General features: G+C 41.1%; 1 protein-coding gene across 5 annotated transcripts in view; it reads right to left on the reverse strand.

The window, feature by feature from the left end:
- The window catches only part of ANO3 (anoctamin 3), a 390,484-nt gene that overhangs the window by 142,945 nt on the left and 233,247 nt on the right, over positions 1-14,292 (reverse strand). For 4 of the 5 annotated variants that reach the window (XM_050955262.1, XM_050955263.1, XM_050955261.1 and 1 more), the window contains exons 2-3: positions 9,791-9,997; positions 7,249-7,320 (exon numbers count right to left, since the gene is read on the reverse strand). In XM_050955262.1, coding sequence (XP_050811219.1) covers positions 7,249-7,320; positions 9,791-9,997 — 279 coding nt within the window. Of the gene's footprint in view, positions 1-7,248; positions 7,321-9,790; positions 9,998-14,154; positions 14,242-14,292 lie in introns of all 5 variants that reach the window. The other variant, XM_050955265.1, reaches the window with a different exon arrangement.

Raw genomic sequence — 14,292 nt, forward strand, 5'->3', positions numbered from 1 at the left:
TGTGAGTTTGAATCTCTCGGGGAGAAGGTAAGAGTTTAGGTAGACATACAAGGTTAACAGGATTAAGGAATTTTAGAAGGGTTTGCATCTCTTTCTTTCTGTACAACAAAAGCTTTGACCAAGTTATTTTCCTGGGAAAAAAATTAGTCTACTGTAAGATTATTGCCCAGAAGCATATTGGGTGAAAAATTTAAATGCAATTTTCTTTTGATCCCACTGACAAAAGAAAAGATGTGTTGCCCAACCATGATCTTAGGTGAGAAGAGTGCAGTCAGATACTTGTCTGAATCTCTAGTGAGAGATGCGGAACAATTTCCCAGCCCAAATAAAATACACCAAGTGCACTGTATGTATAGGTCTTCTAAGTTTCTGTCATAAACAGATAGCTAAGGGTTAACGTCTCTTTCACCTGGAAAGAAGTATCTGAAGCACCTGACCAGAGGACCAATCAGGAAACAGGATTTTTTCAACTCTGGGTGGAGGGAAGTTTGTGTGTGAGTCCTTTGTTCTTGGGTCTTCTGTCTGCCTCTCTCTCAGCTATGAGAAGTGATTTCTGTTTCCTGCTTTCTAATCTTCTGTTTCCCAGTTGTAAGTACAAAAAGATCAGATAGTGAGTTATATGGTTTTTTCTTTTGTATTTACATGTCTATAGTTGCTGGAGTGCTTTAAATTGTATTCTTTTTTAATAAGGCTGTTTATTCAATATTCTTTTAAGTAATTGACCCTGTATTTGTCACCTTAATACAGAGAGACCATTGAAACCTCCAAGCTTAGTTACCAGCTTGGACCTGGTAAAGCTGCCACCACCCAAAAAATTAGAGTGTTTTGGGGCACTCTGGTCCCCCCAAACCTTCCCTGGGGACCCCAAGACCCAAATCCCTTGAGTCTCACAACAAAGGGAAATAAACCTTTTCCCTTCCCCCCTCCAGGTGTTCCTGGAGAGACACACAGAAGCAAGCTCCGTGAATCTAAACAGAGGGATTCCACCCTCCCCCGTTTCCAGTCCTGGAAACACAAGCACTTCCCTCTTCACCCAGAGGGAATGCAAAGTCAGGCTAGTAAATCTAACACACACAGATTTCCCCCTGACTTCTTCCTCCCACCAATTCCCTGGTGAGCTGCAGACTCAATTCCCTGGAGTTCCCAACTAAAGAAAAACTCCAACAGGTCTTAAAAGAAAGCTTTATATAAAAAGAAAGAAAAAATACATAAAAATGGTCTGACGAAGGGTTATCCACACCGGCACTTTTCATCACTAAAACTTTTGATGTTTTTTTCACTCTGAGTGACAAAAGTTTTAACGGTGAAAGTGCCAGTATAGACAAAGCCTCAATCCCAGTTACAATCCATAGAGGAATTATTGATTAAAGTGCTACTTACGATAAGTAAGAGTGGTAAAATTGGCAACTAGATAAGCAATGAGACTCAGAGCTAGATTCATGAAGGTATTTAGGTGCCCAAGGATGCAGACAGATGCTTTTGAAAATCCTACTAATGCCTATGCAGGCTAAGTGCCAAAGTGTTTTTGAAAATCCCACTGGGAACCTACCTACCATAATAAATAAAGTCCTCAATCTTTGAAAGAGTGCACATTAAATCTTTTCAAGAAGAAAAAAAAAGCAAGCAGGCAGCATTAATGCCAATGTTCAGGACATCTGGGAAGCGTACTGGTGAACCAAGTGTGCCATGAATCAAATGTTTCCTTGTTCCACAGTAGTCTAGTCCTGCCACAGTCCTTATGCCCTCAAATACCGAGTCCCAAACACAGAGGATCTCCCAAGGAAAGCATAGACGGTGCAGTGAAGTTATAGTTTTTCCTTTTCTGGGTGGTTTGGTGCCTATGCGCCCTGTTCAGTTCTCTTTGCTCTGCACCATGCAGTGGAGGAGAGCAATTGTCCTGTAGTGGTTATAATTGAAGGCAATACATATAAATAATGGGCAGAGTAGTAGTGGAAGTGGTTTAGTATTGAGGACAGAGCAGAATCAACACAAAACTCTGTTGTCAGCTACATAAACAACACAATTAAAAACTTTACTCATGTGTGCTGCAGTTTTTAGTGCAACGGTAGGAAGCCTATTAAAGCAAGCTAATTAACATTAATTTTGCCAGCTCTCATCGGCCCAATAGAAATTACAAAACATGTTATGTAATAACTACTGCTATCTAAATGCTACAAAAGCTGGGAAGAGGATATTTGGGTGACTATTTATGGAAATTCAATATTACTTCAACTATCAGCATCCTTGCTTTGGAGCCGGAAGTCCCTAGTTGAAATCCCCAGAAGAGCAGATTCCAACACAGATTCAAAATTAAACTGAAAAAACAATTCTTAAAAAGTTTCCCTTTAATTACCTAACTCCCATTAATGAATACAACTGCGTGATCTTTAAAACTGAAAACAATTTCCTTTATAGGTCTGTATGTATGTGCAATCCTTCCTTGATTAACTCCCAGACTGATTATTTTACTTCACTCTTGTGCATTAGTATGCTTTTTTATCAAGCATTTCTACACTTTGTCTGAAATCTAAAGATGATATAATGCTTGATTATATGCCGACACTGTGAAGGACTCAATCAACAGATTAGTTCTAGAACCATTAGAAATGTAGCCACACTAAAAACATTTCTTGTTTATGTGACCTTCTACATTTAGTTGGCTCAGCTCACTGGACTTGGCTTATTTTCATTAAATTAAATTTTGCATTGCTTTGCCCAATGCCTTGTGATACAAGACGAATGGGCCAGATCCTTGGCTGGTGTAAATCACTGTTAGCTCTATTGAAGTCATGTTTGAGTTCACTTAAAGAAGTCAGTAAAGATATACCAATGAAATCCATCTGAGGAACAAGCCCAATATTAAGTAGAGGGCCTTATGGGCCATGTCTTTATGAGGAAAAAAAAGATGGTAGAAAAAACGAAAGTAACTAGAACACAATCTTAGACATATACTTCTTTCCCCTAACAAATGCCCACAGAGTATTGTGGTGGGTGATAAAATAGCTTCTAATTTAGTGTTCCATTGCATCTTTCATTCACTCAGTTCAGCAGGCACACAGCTTTTGTACTGCTATAACTGTATCAAAATATACGAAATTAAGTGGCAGATTTCTGCAACCCTTACTTATGTTGCACAGAATCTTAGGCTAGGCCTACTCTGCAATCCTTACAAAAACATTGTAAGGTGTGTTGTTATAACCTGTAGTTAAGTGCCCAATTCCCATTCTGAGTCAGTGGGTGCCTAAGCCCCATTAGAATGTCTTTGAAAATCTATCCCAGAATGTTTAATGTAGGAGTAGTGTTTTGTAATGGAATGACATCAGTGTGTTCTTGCAACTTTCAACTTCCCTGTTTCACATGTAATTGTTCTAGAGGAAATCTATACTTTCAATTTTGCCTATACTTTGTTTATTATGCAGCATTTTAAAAAAAATATTTATTCTTACAATACGTGGAAAATAAATACTACAGGAATGACAATGCTGCCTTTCCTCACTTTTTACAATTCCTTTTAGATTGTGCACAAAATTGTTCGCACACACATACAAAAGACTGATTTAATGCTAATGTCTCCTTTAGCATCAGACATCAGAGGAGCTACTAGCTCACAGACAGATGAACTGCACCTATCACTCTAGTGGAAGATGGCAGTATTTTGAGTGCTCACAATCCTAGGTTTAATCCTCACCATTGATCAGTTTCCCATGCTCTCGTGGCCAGTTTGCAAAATGTAACAATCCTCACACTTGCTAACTGCTGTACTGACCCCTTAGTTGTGAGTCCTCCTCTTCAGAAAGAGATCACTGAAGGCTAGAAAAGGCCCCAGAGACTCTCTGAATAATCAAAAGCCAGGAACAATAAGATGAATGAGTAGCAGACTGAGGAGAAACAGTGCTAAAGTTTGAGGGTCAGACTAACAGCTCTATGAGGAATGGAGGGTTAGTCAGATCTCTAAGCTTATGCTCTGCAAGCTCCTGTCTCCCCCATTCACATAAGGATCCTCAGACGCTGTATACTGACTGTGAGGCATTAGGGAAAATATCATGCCAGAGACCTAAAGATGAGTGACTGCATAACCCTGCCCTCAGTGTTGAAGGACCTGGTTTGGTACCCCCAACCAGAAAGTTCCCTATACCTGCAACAAACTTAGAGCTTTATCCAAAGCCCAGTGAAGTCAATAGGAGTCTTTCCATTGACTCCACGTGACCTTTGGATCAGAACCTTAATTCTTCTCTCGTGTTCATTTGTTCATAGCTACCACTCAAACTAAAGAAAACACCACACAGAAGGATACATCTTAAAAAAAAGCAGCTATGATGCTACCTAATTAAAAATTTACCACACTCTGCTGCCTAATTAAAAATTTACCACACTCACTTAATTTCAGCTGCATCTTTAGTGTTCTCATGGGGCAGTTGTAAGAGGTTCACAGAGGAAATGAAGCCCATTAATCAAGTGTATTATGCAGGCTACATCAAAATGTACTAGCAGTGACTAAAGCATTTAATAGTGCTTTGTCATCCTTACTTGTTTAGCGATCAACACTTTAAAAGCAAGATCCTTCTGCTTGCTGTTGCTCAGAATGAAAAGGAAAAATGGACTCTTAAGTTACCTATCATGAAGTAAGATTGCAAAGAGATCAGTAGGCAAACAGCAATTTAAAACATATTGGTTACTTCAGTTTTTATTTTTAGTCACACGTTGGATTTATCTGGTGTCCTTTGGTAAACAAATTTGAAAGCTTGATTTCTATTTTTAAATAATGTTCACTGTTTATTTTTGGATTTTATTTTCCATTTATATCACTTTCTTCTTGCTTGAACAAAGCAAATACAACATTCTACTCTCAGTTACATTGCTGTAAAGCCAAAGCAATTCCATGGAGTAACCCTGAATTTACTCCAATGTAACTGAAGGCACATTTTAGTCCAGAGTGTGTGAGCAGTTCTGCTGACCACATGGGCTGAACAGGCAGCATCTCATCTGTGACGCTGGGCAATATCACAATAATAACTTAATCCCCAGCAACCAACCCTTTAATTCTTTCCACTAAGGGCTGGTCTGCACACAATTTTTGTATTAATTAAACTATATCTATTCAGAAACAGATGCAATTCCCCTAGGGTGGATGCAGCTATATTGGTATAAAGATGTGTACATTGATATAGCATATTTCAGTAAATTTAAATCAATATACTAAAAGAACTTCAAAATTATGTATAGACAAGCCATAAGAATCAACTTCTGAAGAAGCTGAGCAGGTACTGGTTACTGAGTGGAGAGTACAGCAATCCAGAAGTTAAATGGCACAGAATGGGCAAGGACAAGTTGGGTCCTCAGTGGATGCTGGTTGTCTCATCCATCTCAGTGAGGTTTAACCTCAGATGTTCAGTGATAACAAATGTCAACAGTGTTAACTATTTCATTCGTCATGTATAAAAGGCCAGAGAGGGTCTCAGATCAGCACAGTTCACTGTAAGTGACATCTTATTTTGATACCATAAAGTAGGTAGTATTGAGGAAATGCCACAATGTATTTCCCCCCCGAAATCAAGAAGCAGCCAAGTCCCAGGATCTCAACAGAGCCCATGGGCAAACTATTAAAACAAAATCAAATCATGAATTTTAAGCCAATCTCACAATTTTTCAGCCCGAGTCATGATTTTGGAATATTTAGGGGTAGCAATTCAGATTGCTAAACTGCCCAGGAGGCAACTACACTAATAAGCCAACACTTCCATTCTAATTGCCACTTGCCCTTTTTAATCATAAAGACTCACCTATCTTCCCAAATACTATATTCAGAGCAATGAGAGAAATCAATGCTGAAATATTTGGTTGATAAGAATTACAGAAATGCCTCTAACTGAAAATAAACAAACAGGTGTGTGCATGAAGACTGATCTGTTGTGGGAGTATGAAACTGCTATTTTTAGTCATCATATTGAATGTGACCAACAAAAGTTTTAACAGTTGCTTAAGTTACATCCACAAAATACATGTGCTTGCAATTCATATATTTGTGGGTCCAACTACCTGTGTTGTGTACATCAATGCATAATTTTACACAGTTACTATTTGTGTTTGCATGTACACTCTTTTTGTAGGTGCACATAAGATGTCTAGGACTGACTTCTCCCTGATATTCTTTGATCTTCAAAAAGATTTAAGTGACATCATTACTAGGACAAATATACCCCAAATATAACAAATTTCTGAAAAATTATTGCAGTTTTGCAAGTTATATTATATATATATATATATATATATATATATATATATATATATGTGTGTGTGTGTGTGTGTGTGTGTGTGTGTGTGTGTGTGTGTGTGTGTGTGTGTGTGTGTGTGTGTGTTTTCTCTAGAACATAAGTATAATTCTTTTCTTTAAAAAAGTCCCTGCAGCATTTGTGAGCCATCCTAAAACATATCATTGCATGTGAAAAATAAGAAATAGAAACAAGGAAACTAAATCGTAAACTTCTGAGAGGTCATATTATAAACTACAGTGATAGAAAAAAGTTATTTTCATGAGTATGAAAAATATCTTCACAATATTTAAAAGTATCTGATAAGAGTGTGGAAAAATCTATACATTTACATTCTCTAGACATTCCATGAAAGTGCTTTCCAAATTGGCAAAGAAAAAATTAATAGAGGCCAATTTAAAACACCGAAGAGAGGAGGGAAGTTAGGACTAGAAAGCTTTATGGAATTTCTATTAATTCTTTTGAGATCTACATGAAACCATATAATCAGTTCTCTCCCGTCAGCAACTCTCTGATCTTACTGAAAATATTTCAAAGTTTTCCATGAAGGAAATTAAAAATGTATGTTCATATATCCTGTGTGTCTATGTTTTCTTGCAGAGTCAATATTTGTTATGTAATCTGTTATTTTGCAGATTTTATTTTTGCAAGTTTGGTATCTTTTTCCAACTCCAATCCCCTCTGATATTATAATTAATATACTCTTTTGGGATGAATGAAAGGAGGAAGCGTCAATGTACTTTGACTACAAACAGAAGTTGTCAACATGTATACATGAATTTTTAATGAACAAAAAAGCCTATCCAACATTTTGAAAACAGTCCCTATATATTTTTGTTGTTTTAACTTATCAAAGGTCTGCCTTTCACATAAAAGTTGGAAGTTCAGTTTCAAGAATGGAGGTTTCAACTGAGAGAGAGTTAAACAAGAAAAACAAATTTTAAAAGTAACTGCCACTTGAGATAACAAAGAAACTCACCTAACAATGGATCACTGTATTCTGTATTAGACAACTTGAGTAAGTTGTTTTCCAGGGTCTCCATCACTTTAGCTGAAATAAATGTAAGATTCCATCAATGTAATCTTTTTGTGTTGCAAACATAGAAAATTTCTGGCAGCTATACACTCAGAATAGCCAAAGCAAGGCATTAAACGTACCGATAAACTTTGAAGAACATTTTCTGCGAGTGATAACAGAACATCATTGGATTATCCGTGCCTGTGATTCTCTTCCTGCTGAAGCTTAAACTCATGTTAAAAATATTCAGCTATTATCACATTTGGAGGAGAATGGCTCACAGTTTGGTAATAAAAGCTGGTCAAATTCTTTATCTGATAGTTGTTGCAATATTTTTCAAATATTGCTAATTATTTAATGAATAATTGTTGTAATTATTTACCCAATTCTGCTGGAAAAGACTGTTTCTTTGGAATTTCACATGGGCATGGCACTACTACATGTTAACTCATGGGCTGTTTCTCCAGTCCAGAGAGGACATCCCATACTAGAGAGTCTGTTTCAAGCCCTTGCCTCAGGCCTGAGTTTATTGGTTAAACAAAAATGAAGGCAAAATACTGCTATGGCAGTTCCCAGAAAAGGCTTTCCCCTTACCTCTCACTTGTCAGAGCCATCCAGGTTCTTGCTCTGATCCCAGGAATCCTGCAATAGCCTGTCTAATCCCTGATCTCATTCCCCAGGCCATCGGCCTGAAAGTCAAATAGGTAGGCTCCTATAGTGGGTGAAAGAACCAGAGGTGAAAGTAAGCCGGTCTGGTCCACTACGGCATACCGTCAAGAGCCAGTACGCTGTGCCGGACTGAACAGGCTTCCACGGCAGTGATTTAAAAGGCCCAGGGCTCCAGCCATTGCAGAGAGCCCTGGACCCTTTAAAGCACTGCCAGAGCTCCGGCAGCCAGGCTCGGGCAGGGATTTAAACGGCTCAGTGCTCCGGCCACTGCGGGGATCCCTGGTCCCTTTAAATCTCCACTGGAGCTCCAGCAGCCAGGCTCCCGTTGGGATTTAGAGGGCCTAGAGCTCCACAGTGACCGGAGCCCCAGGCCCTTTAAAAAAAACCTCTTCCAGTTGAGGCCATGCCCCTGCTCAGGACTCTGGCATACCGGTAAGTCCTTTAAGTTACTTTCTCTCCTGGAAAGAACCTACCTGATCCCTGCAGGTCTCTAGCTCAACTGAGTTCTCACAAGCTTTTATAGTACCAGGTAGTCTTCAGGCTATCAAACTGACCCCTAGGTCCACAGCCTCAGCTGGGAGGCAGTCGATTAGTTACAGGCTGGGCCCATCTCTCTTTAAAAGTGCCAGTCACTCTGTGACAGTGACGTGCACTGGCTGTGACTTATATTGCTAATTGAAATATTTTTAAGTCATTTTATAGGTTTTTGCCAAATTGGATTTGAATTTGTGATGTGGAAGACTGATTTAAACCTCACATCACAAGCCAGACCTGGAGAACAGGATTAGCTCCCACAAGTATTTGAGGGGAACAAACAACAAGGAAGGAGAGGAATTATAAGAGCACATCTAAGTCGCATATAAACAGAAAATTTAAATCAGCTGGCAAGCAGGCCAAGTGTGAACCTGGAGTTCTGAGTGTAGTATATACAAGCACCACCATCGATGAAACATACATTGTATGAGCAGATAAAATCTGCATCAGTTTGTTAATAAATACATGCATCTTCCATTATGCTCTTAAATCACTATCAATTAGCAGCTTCTAAACTTAATGATTCTGGAAATGGTGACAAAGCAATAAATTCAGATAAAAGCCAAGATCCCAATCCTGCTATGTACATGCCCCATTTGGAGTCCCATTTATTTCAATGGGGCTCTTTTTGTGGGGGCTCTGTGTGGAGCCAGTTTTGGGTAGAAGACTGGAGATATCCATTGTCCTGCCTATTTACAGGTTTGCTGTTGTCAAGGGTCAAGACGTTTCTAATCTGGTGCATTCACTCTAAGGTACAAATATATATTTAGATTACATACGATAAATACATTGGGTGAAATCCAGGGCACACTGAAGTCCATAGGAACTTCACCATTACCTTTACTGGGACCAGGATTTCACACAATATTTTCAGTATGTATTGTAAAAACCACAACTCATGATCAAGGAGCAGCTGCCTCTATTTTTCTAAGATCCCCTTAATGAAATAATTTCCAGGCATTCTTTAAATATTAAATAAGTTACAGAGGAGCACAGATACTACAGTTATTCATCTAAGTATTGTGAAGTCTTTAAAAAAAACACTTACACTTATCACTTTCTGTAAGTATCTCCAGTATTATGGAAACTTTTCAAGATCAAAAGAGTAACAAATACTTCTATTCTTTTTGCGGATACAGACTAACACGGCTGCTACTCTGAAACCTTTCAAGATCAAGTTATTGTATTTTATCATTTCACAATTTTCCCAAAAATAAGCATTACAAACTCAGGCACTCCAGAGTTTAGGAAAAAACATATATTGGAGGGAAGATGGGATAAAAAAAGGACAACTACTCACCTCGTTCTGACACTACGTTGACTGTAGCTGTTGAAGTGCCTGCACTCAGAGGCCGAGCCTGTGGCTGGAGCCTATTTGGCTGAAGAAATGAAGAATGTTTGCTCAGACTGTGAGGGTGTGTTTGGCTCTGTGCTAAGCATGGCATGGATCTTCTAGAGGGCTTCAATGGAGGCTCTTTCACTGTCTCACTCCTGCTTGTGTTCATACCTGAAACATCCAAAATACACAGACTCAGAAGCTATGCAGTATTGTCTGGTTGTTTTTTTTTTTAAAAAAAGAGAAAGGTAACCATCTGGATTGAATTACAAAGTTTCAAGAATATTTTTTATCTACTGACTAAGTAACTTTTCAATATTTTATACTGTTCTACCATATAGAACATTTCATTCATAAATATCAAAGTGCTTTCCAAGTGTTAATTGAACATCACAACACCCCTGTAAAGCTGGCAAAAGTATTTTTGTACCTCCATGATAAGTGAGTAAATGAAGGTACAGAGACTATATTTTCAGGCAGGGAATTTCTTTTTCATAGGTTCAAACCTGCAAAAGTTGTATTAGCATTCTGATACCTGCAGGTGAAATGTAGTTCAAAACTGCATTTTTGCTCCTCTAAGAATCTGACTAAAAGTGAAAATTAATTGAGAGGTGCAATTAATTGGGGGTGCTCTGCCGGTTGCCGGGAGGGCGGCAGGTGGCTCCAGTGGACCCTCCGCAGGGACGCTTGTGGGAGATCCACCGAAGCTGCGGGACTGGCGAACGGCAGAGCGCCTCCAGCGGCATGCCGCCGTGCTTGGGATGGCGAAATGGCTAGAGCCGGCCCTGTTTACCATCCTGATTTTACAGAGATAATTTTTACTTTTTCTTTCTTTTTTAAGAACCTGATTGATTTTTTCCTTGTTTTAAGACCCCAGGGGATTGGGTCTGAACTCACCAGGGATTGGTGGGGGGGAAAGTATGGGGGGGGAGGTTAATTCCTCTTTGTTTTAAGATCCAAGGAGTTTGGATCAGTAAAGCTTCCCAAGGCAACCCAGGGAGGGAAAGTCTGGGGAGGGGGAAAGGAGGGGGAATGGTTTATTTCTCCTTGTTTTAAGACCCAAGGGGTTTGGGTCTTGGGTTCCCCAGGGAAGGTTTTGGGGGAACAGGAAGTGTGCCAAACACTATATTTTTGGCTGGCAGCAGCGTTATCAAATCTAAGCTAGGAATTAAGATTAGAAGGGTCCATGCAGGTCCCCACTTTTTGGACGCTAAAGTTCAAAGTGGGGAAAAAACCTTGACACTCTTAAAAGCCTTAAACACTTCATTCCTATTTATCAGGAAGTTCTCCTTATGAAAATATACAAGATAAGTTTATCAGCTTGCTGTGAGAGTTAGTAATTAGGAAACGTTAAATCAGCTTTTGAAAATACAGCAAGAAAAAACTTATCTATCATACTGACCCAAATTCTTCCCTCCAAAGCTTGCTTGCTGCATTTTTTCTTTACTGAAATATCACAGTATGAGAGTGTTGAGTGAATTAATAGCTCTGATGATGAATCAACTGCACAGCACTTTTGTTAAAATGCAATATGAGATTCTAAACATGTAACTAGAGTGGCATAAGGCCACCTGACTTAACGCTTTCAAAGCACACTTTGGTGGCATGACTAGCACACTCTGAGAAGAGCATGATAAAATAATATTTCCCAACAGAAGATATAGACCTTTCATTTTTAGAGTGTAATTTTACCAGTACTCATCTTATTTTACACTCTCCCTCCAAAAATGATTTGCTCAATGTGACAGGTCCTCAGATGACTGACACTTTAAAGCCATTCTAAAGGTTTGAGTTTTTCCAGCATTAAGTTGGAAATGCATATATGCTTGTAAACAGATACCACATGCAGTTACCATAATTAAACAACTCAATGAAGACTCCACTTTAATAAGGATAAACTGCACTCACCATATATGCCAGACGCTGTAAAACTCCCTAAATATTTCAGATACTGTAAAGCTTTTCTATACATTTAAAATGTAATATAAAAACGAATAGAGCATTCTCAATCAGATTAAAATTCATTAGCATTTAAATAAGACTTAAATCCAACATTTTCATTAATTTTAAACCAAGTCCAGGATATTATTCATTCTTCACACATTATGGCAGAAGAGTGAATACAGAAAACCAAATACATAAGTTCCATTGTCTTGCTTGTGTGTCCAGATCTGCCAAAATGCTTTAGCTACATAGGTGCTGCCCAGGGCTGCCCAGAGGATTCAGGGGGCCTGGTGCAAAGCAATTTCAGGAGACCTTTCCATAAAAAAAAAGTTGCAATACTATAGAATACTGTATTATCATGGGGGCCCCTGTGGGGCCCGGGGCAAATTGCCCCACTTGCCCCCCCCCCAGGCATCCCTGGTGCTGCCAAATTGATGCCAAGAAACAGCAATGAATTTGATGCATTTCTGCAGGGCTAGCTCTAGGTTTTCTGGCTGCCCCCCACCTTTTTTTTTGGCTTTTACATACGTTTGCACTTAGAGTTGTTGTAGCCGGAGCAGTGGCAGCAGCGCTGGTGGGTGCAGTGCACAAAGGAGCGAGCAGCCGGTGAGGGTGCGCAGTCGCTACCCAGGGCGCAGGGATGCTCCGGGGGAGCCGGAAGGTGCGTGGGGGCAGAGTCTCTCTGGCAGTCCCGACAGGGATGCCGAGGGTTGGCTCTGACCCGGCAGTGAAGGGACGGTCCCAGCAGGGCAGCGCTGCCACTGGCTCAAATTGATGCTCTGGCAGAGGTGAAAGTAAGCTGGTATGGTCCAGTACAGTAAGGACTGGACCGGCTTCTCCGGCAGTGATTTAAAGGTCCCAGGGCTCCAGCAGAGGCAGCTGGGAGCCCCGGGCCCTTTAAATAACCACTGGAGCTCTGGCACCTGGGCTTGGGAGGGGATTTAAAGGTCCTGGAGCTCTGATCCCTGCGGGAAGCCCTGAGCCTTTAAAGTGCTATCCGAGTCCTGCTTCTGGAGCTCCGGCAGTGATTTAAAGGGCCCAGGGGCTCCTCGCAGTGGCAGGAGCCCCTGGCCCTTTAAATCTCTGGCCAAGCCCTGCCACTGCTACCCCAGCCCTAGCCCGACCCCTGCCACCCCGGGGTAACAGCGGCTGGGCTCCCGCAGTGATTTAAAGGGCCCAGAGCTCCGTGGCAGCTAGAACCCCAGCCCTTTAATTTGCCCCAGGGCTCCCAGCTGCCTCTGCAGCTGGTAGCTCCGAGGTGATCTAAAGGCCCTGGGGCTTCCAGCCACAGCCAGAGCCCTAGGGCCTTTAAATCTTGAAAAGGCCCCACCTCTTCCGGTTGAGGCCACGCTCCACTCAGGACTCAGGCGTACTGGTAAGTCCTTTAACATACCTTCACCCTATGCTCTGGGCCTGCAGCTCCCAGCTGCCACCACCATCTGCTGCTGCTCTGCGTCCGCCCACCTGCCATGGTGGCGGAGAGCCTGGTCACCACCCGGCCATGGCCGGGACCCTCCCGGGCTTGGTGCTACACCTCAGTGATCCTGGCGTTCACCCTTGCTGAAAGGGGAAAGGCATCAACCGCTCAGGTAATGCCCCAGCAGTAGCCGGCTCCCCCGCAGTGCGGCCCCTGGGCACACGTATGTGCAGGGCTGGGAGCCTGTGCCCAATGTGGGCCTGCCCATGCCCATTGTGTTTACACGACAGCGTGGAGCCGGGAAGGCAACTGCACGCTGCCACTTCCTCACTCCTGCCCTATGTGCTGCTGAAAACAAAGAGCCCAGGCTTTAGTTCAGGCTGTCCAAGGCTTGGTTCCAGATGCAATTTGCTGATAACCTGAAAAGGAGGAGAAATGTTCTCCTCCACTGGACCGGAGATTTTTTTTGCTCTTCATGTATTTTTTTTTCCCCGTACATTGGTGGATTTTTCTAGGAAAAAAAAGGATGGCCAGAATGCCACCCCTGGAAATGTGCCACCCCAAGCACATGCTTCCTTTGCTGGTGCCTAGAACTGGTCCTGGTCTTCTGACTGGGCAGAATATGATCTTTATATTCAATATAAAACTTAAAAATATTAAGGCTGTGTTCCAGCTTGCAGATAAATTGCACAATCATTTGCTTGGCCACACTTTGGTTCATGACGAAATACTGTGGAGACCAAATAACCAATGTCAATCAGGTTCGTTAATATGGTACAGGAAAAGAAGTTCTATACAACATCAGTCTCCAAAGAGCAGTCCCGTGCATCTATGTTACATTTGCCTTACGTACAAGGTGTGCTCCGCAAAGTTACAAACCTGAAGCCATCTTTTTATAGCCTACTTGTTTACCAGTAAAATGTGTGTCACCTGAAAGGAAACTAGATTCAATAAATCAAGTTTTTACCTTGTTTCTGGTATCATAGTATACCCCTTTCTTTTGTCTGAACCCAGGCATTTCATGTACTAAGGGGCATGAAGACACCTCCGAGGCCTGTATCAGGATAAAAAGGTTTGTGAGGGCAACTCCTTTTCTTTGCTATGA

This window comes from Gopherus flavomarginatus, chromosome 5, assembly GCF_025201925.1.
Source record: "Gopherus flavomarginatus isolate rGopFla2 chromosome 5, rGopFla2.mat.asm, whole genome shotgun sequence".
Taxonomy (NCBI): domain Eukaryota; kingdom Metazoa; phylum Chordata; order Testudines; family Testudinidae; genus Gopherus; species Gopherus flavomarginatus.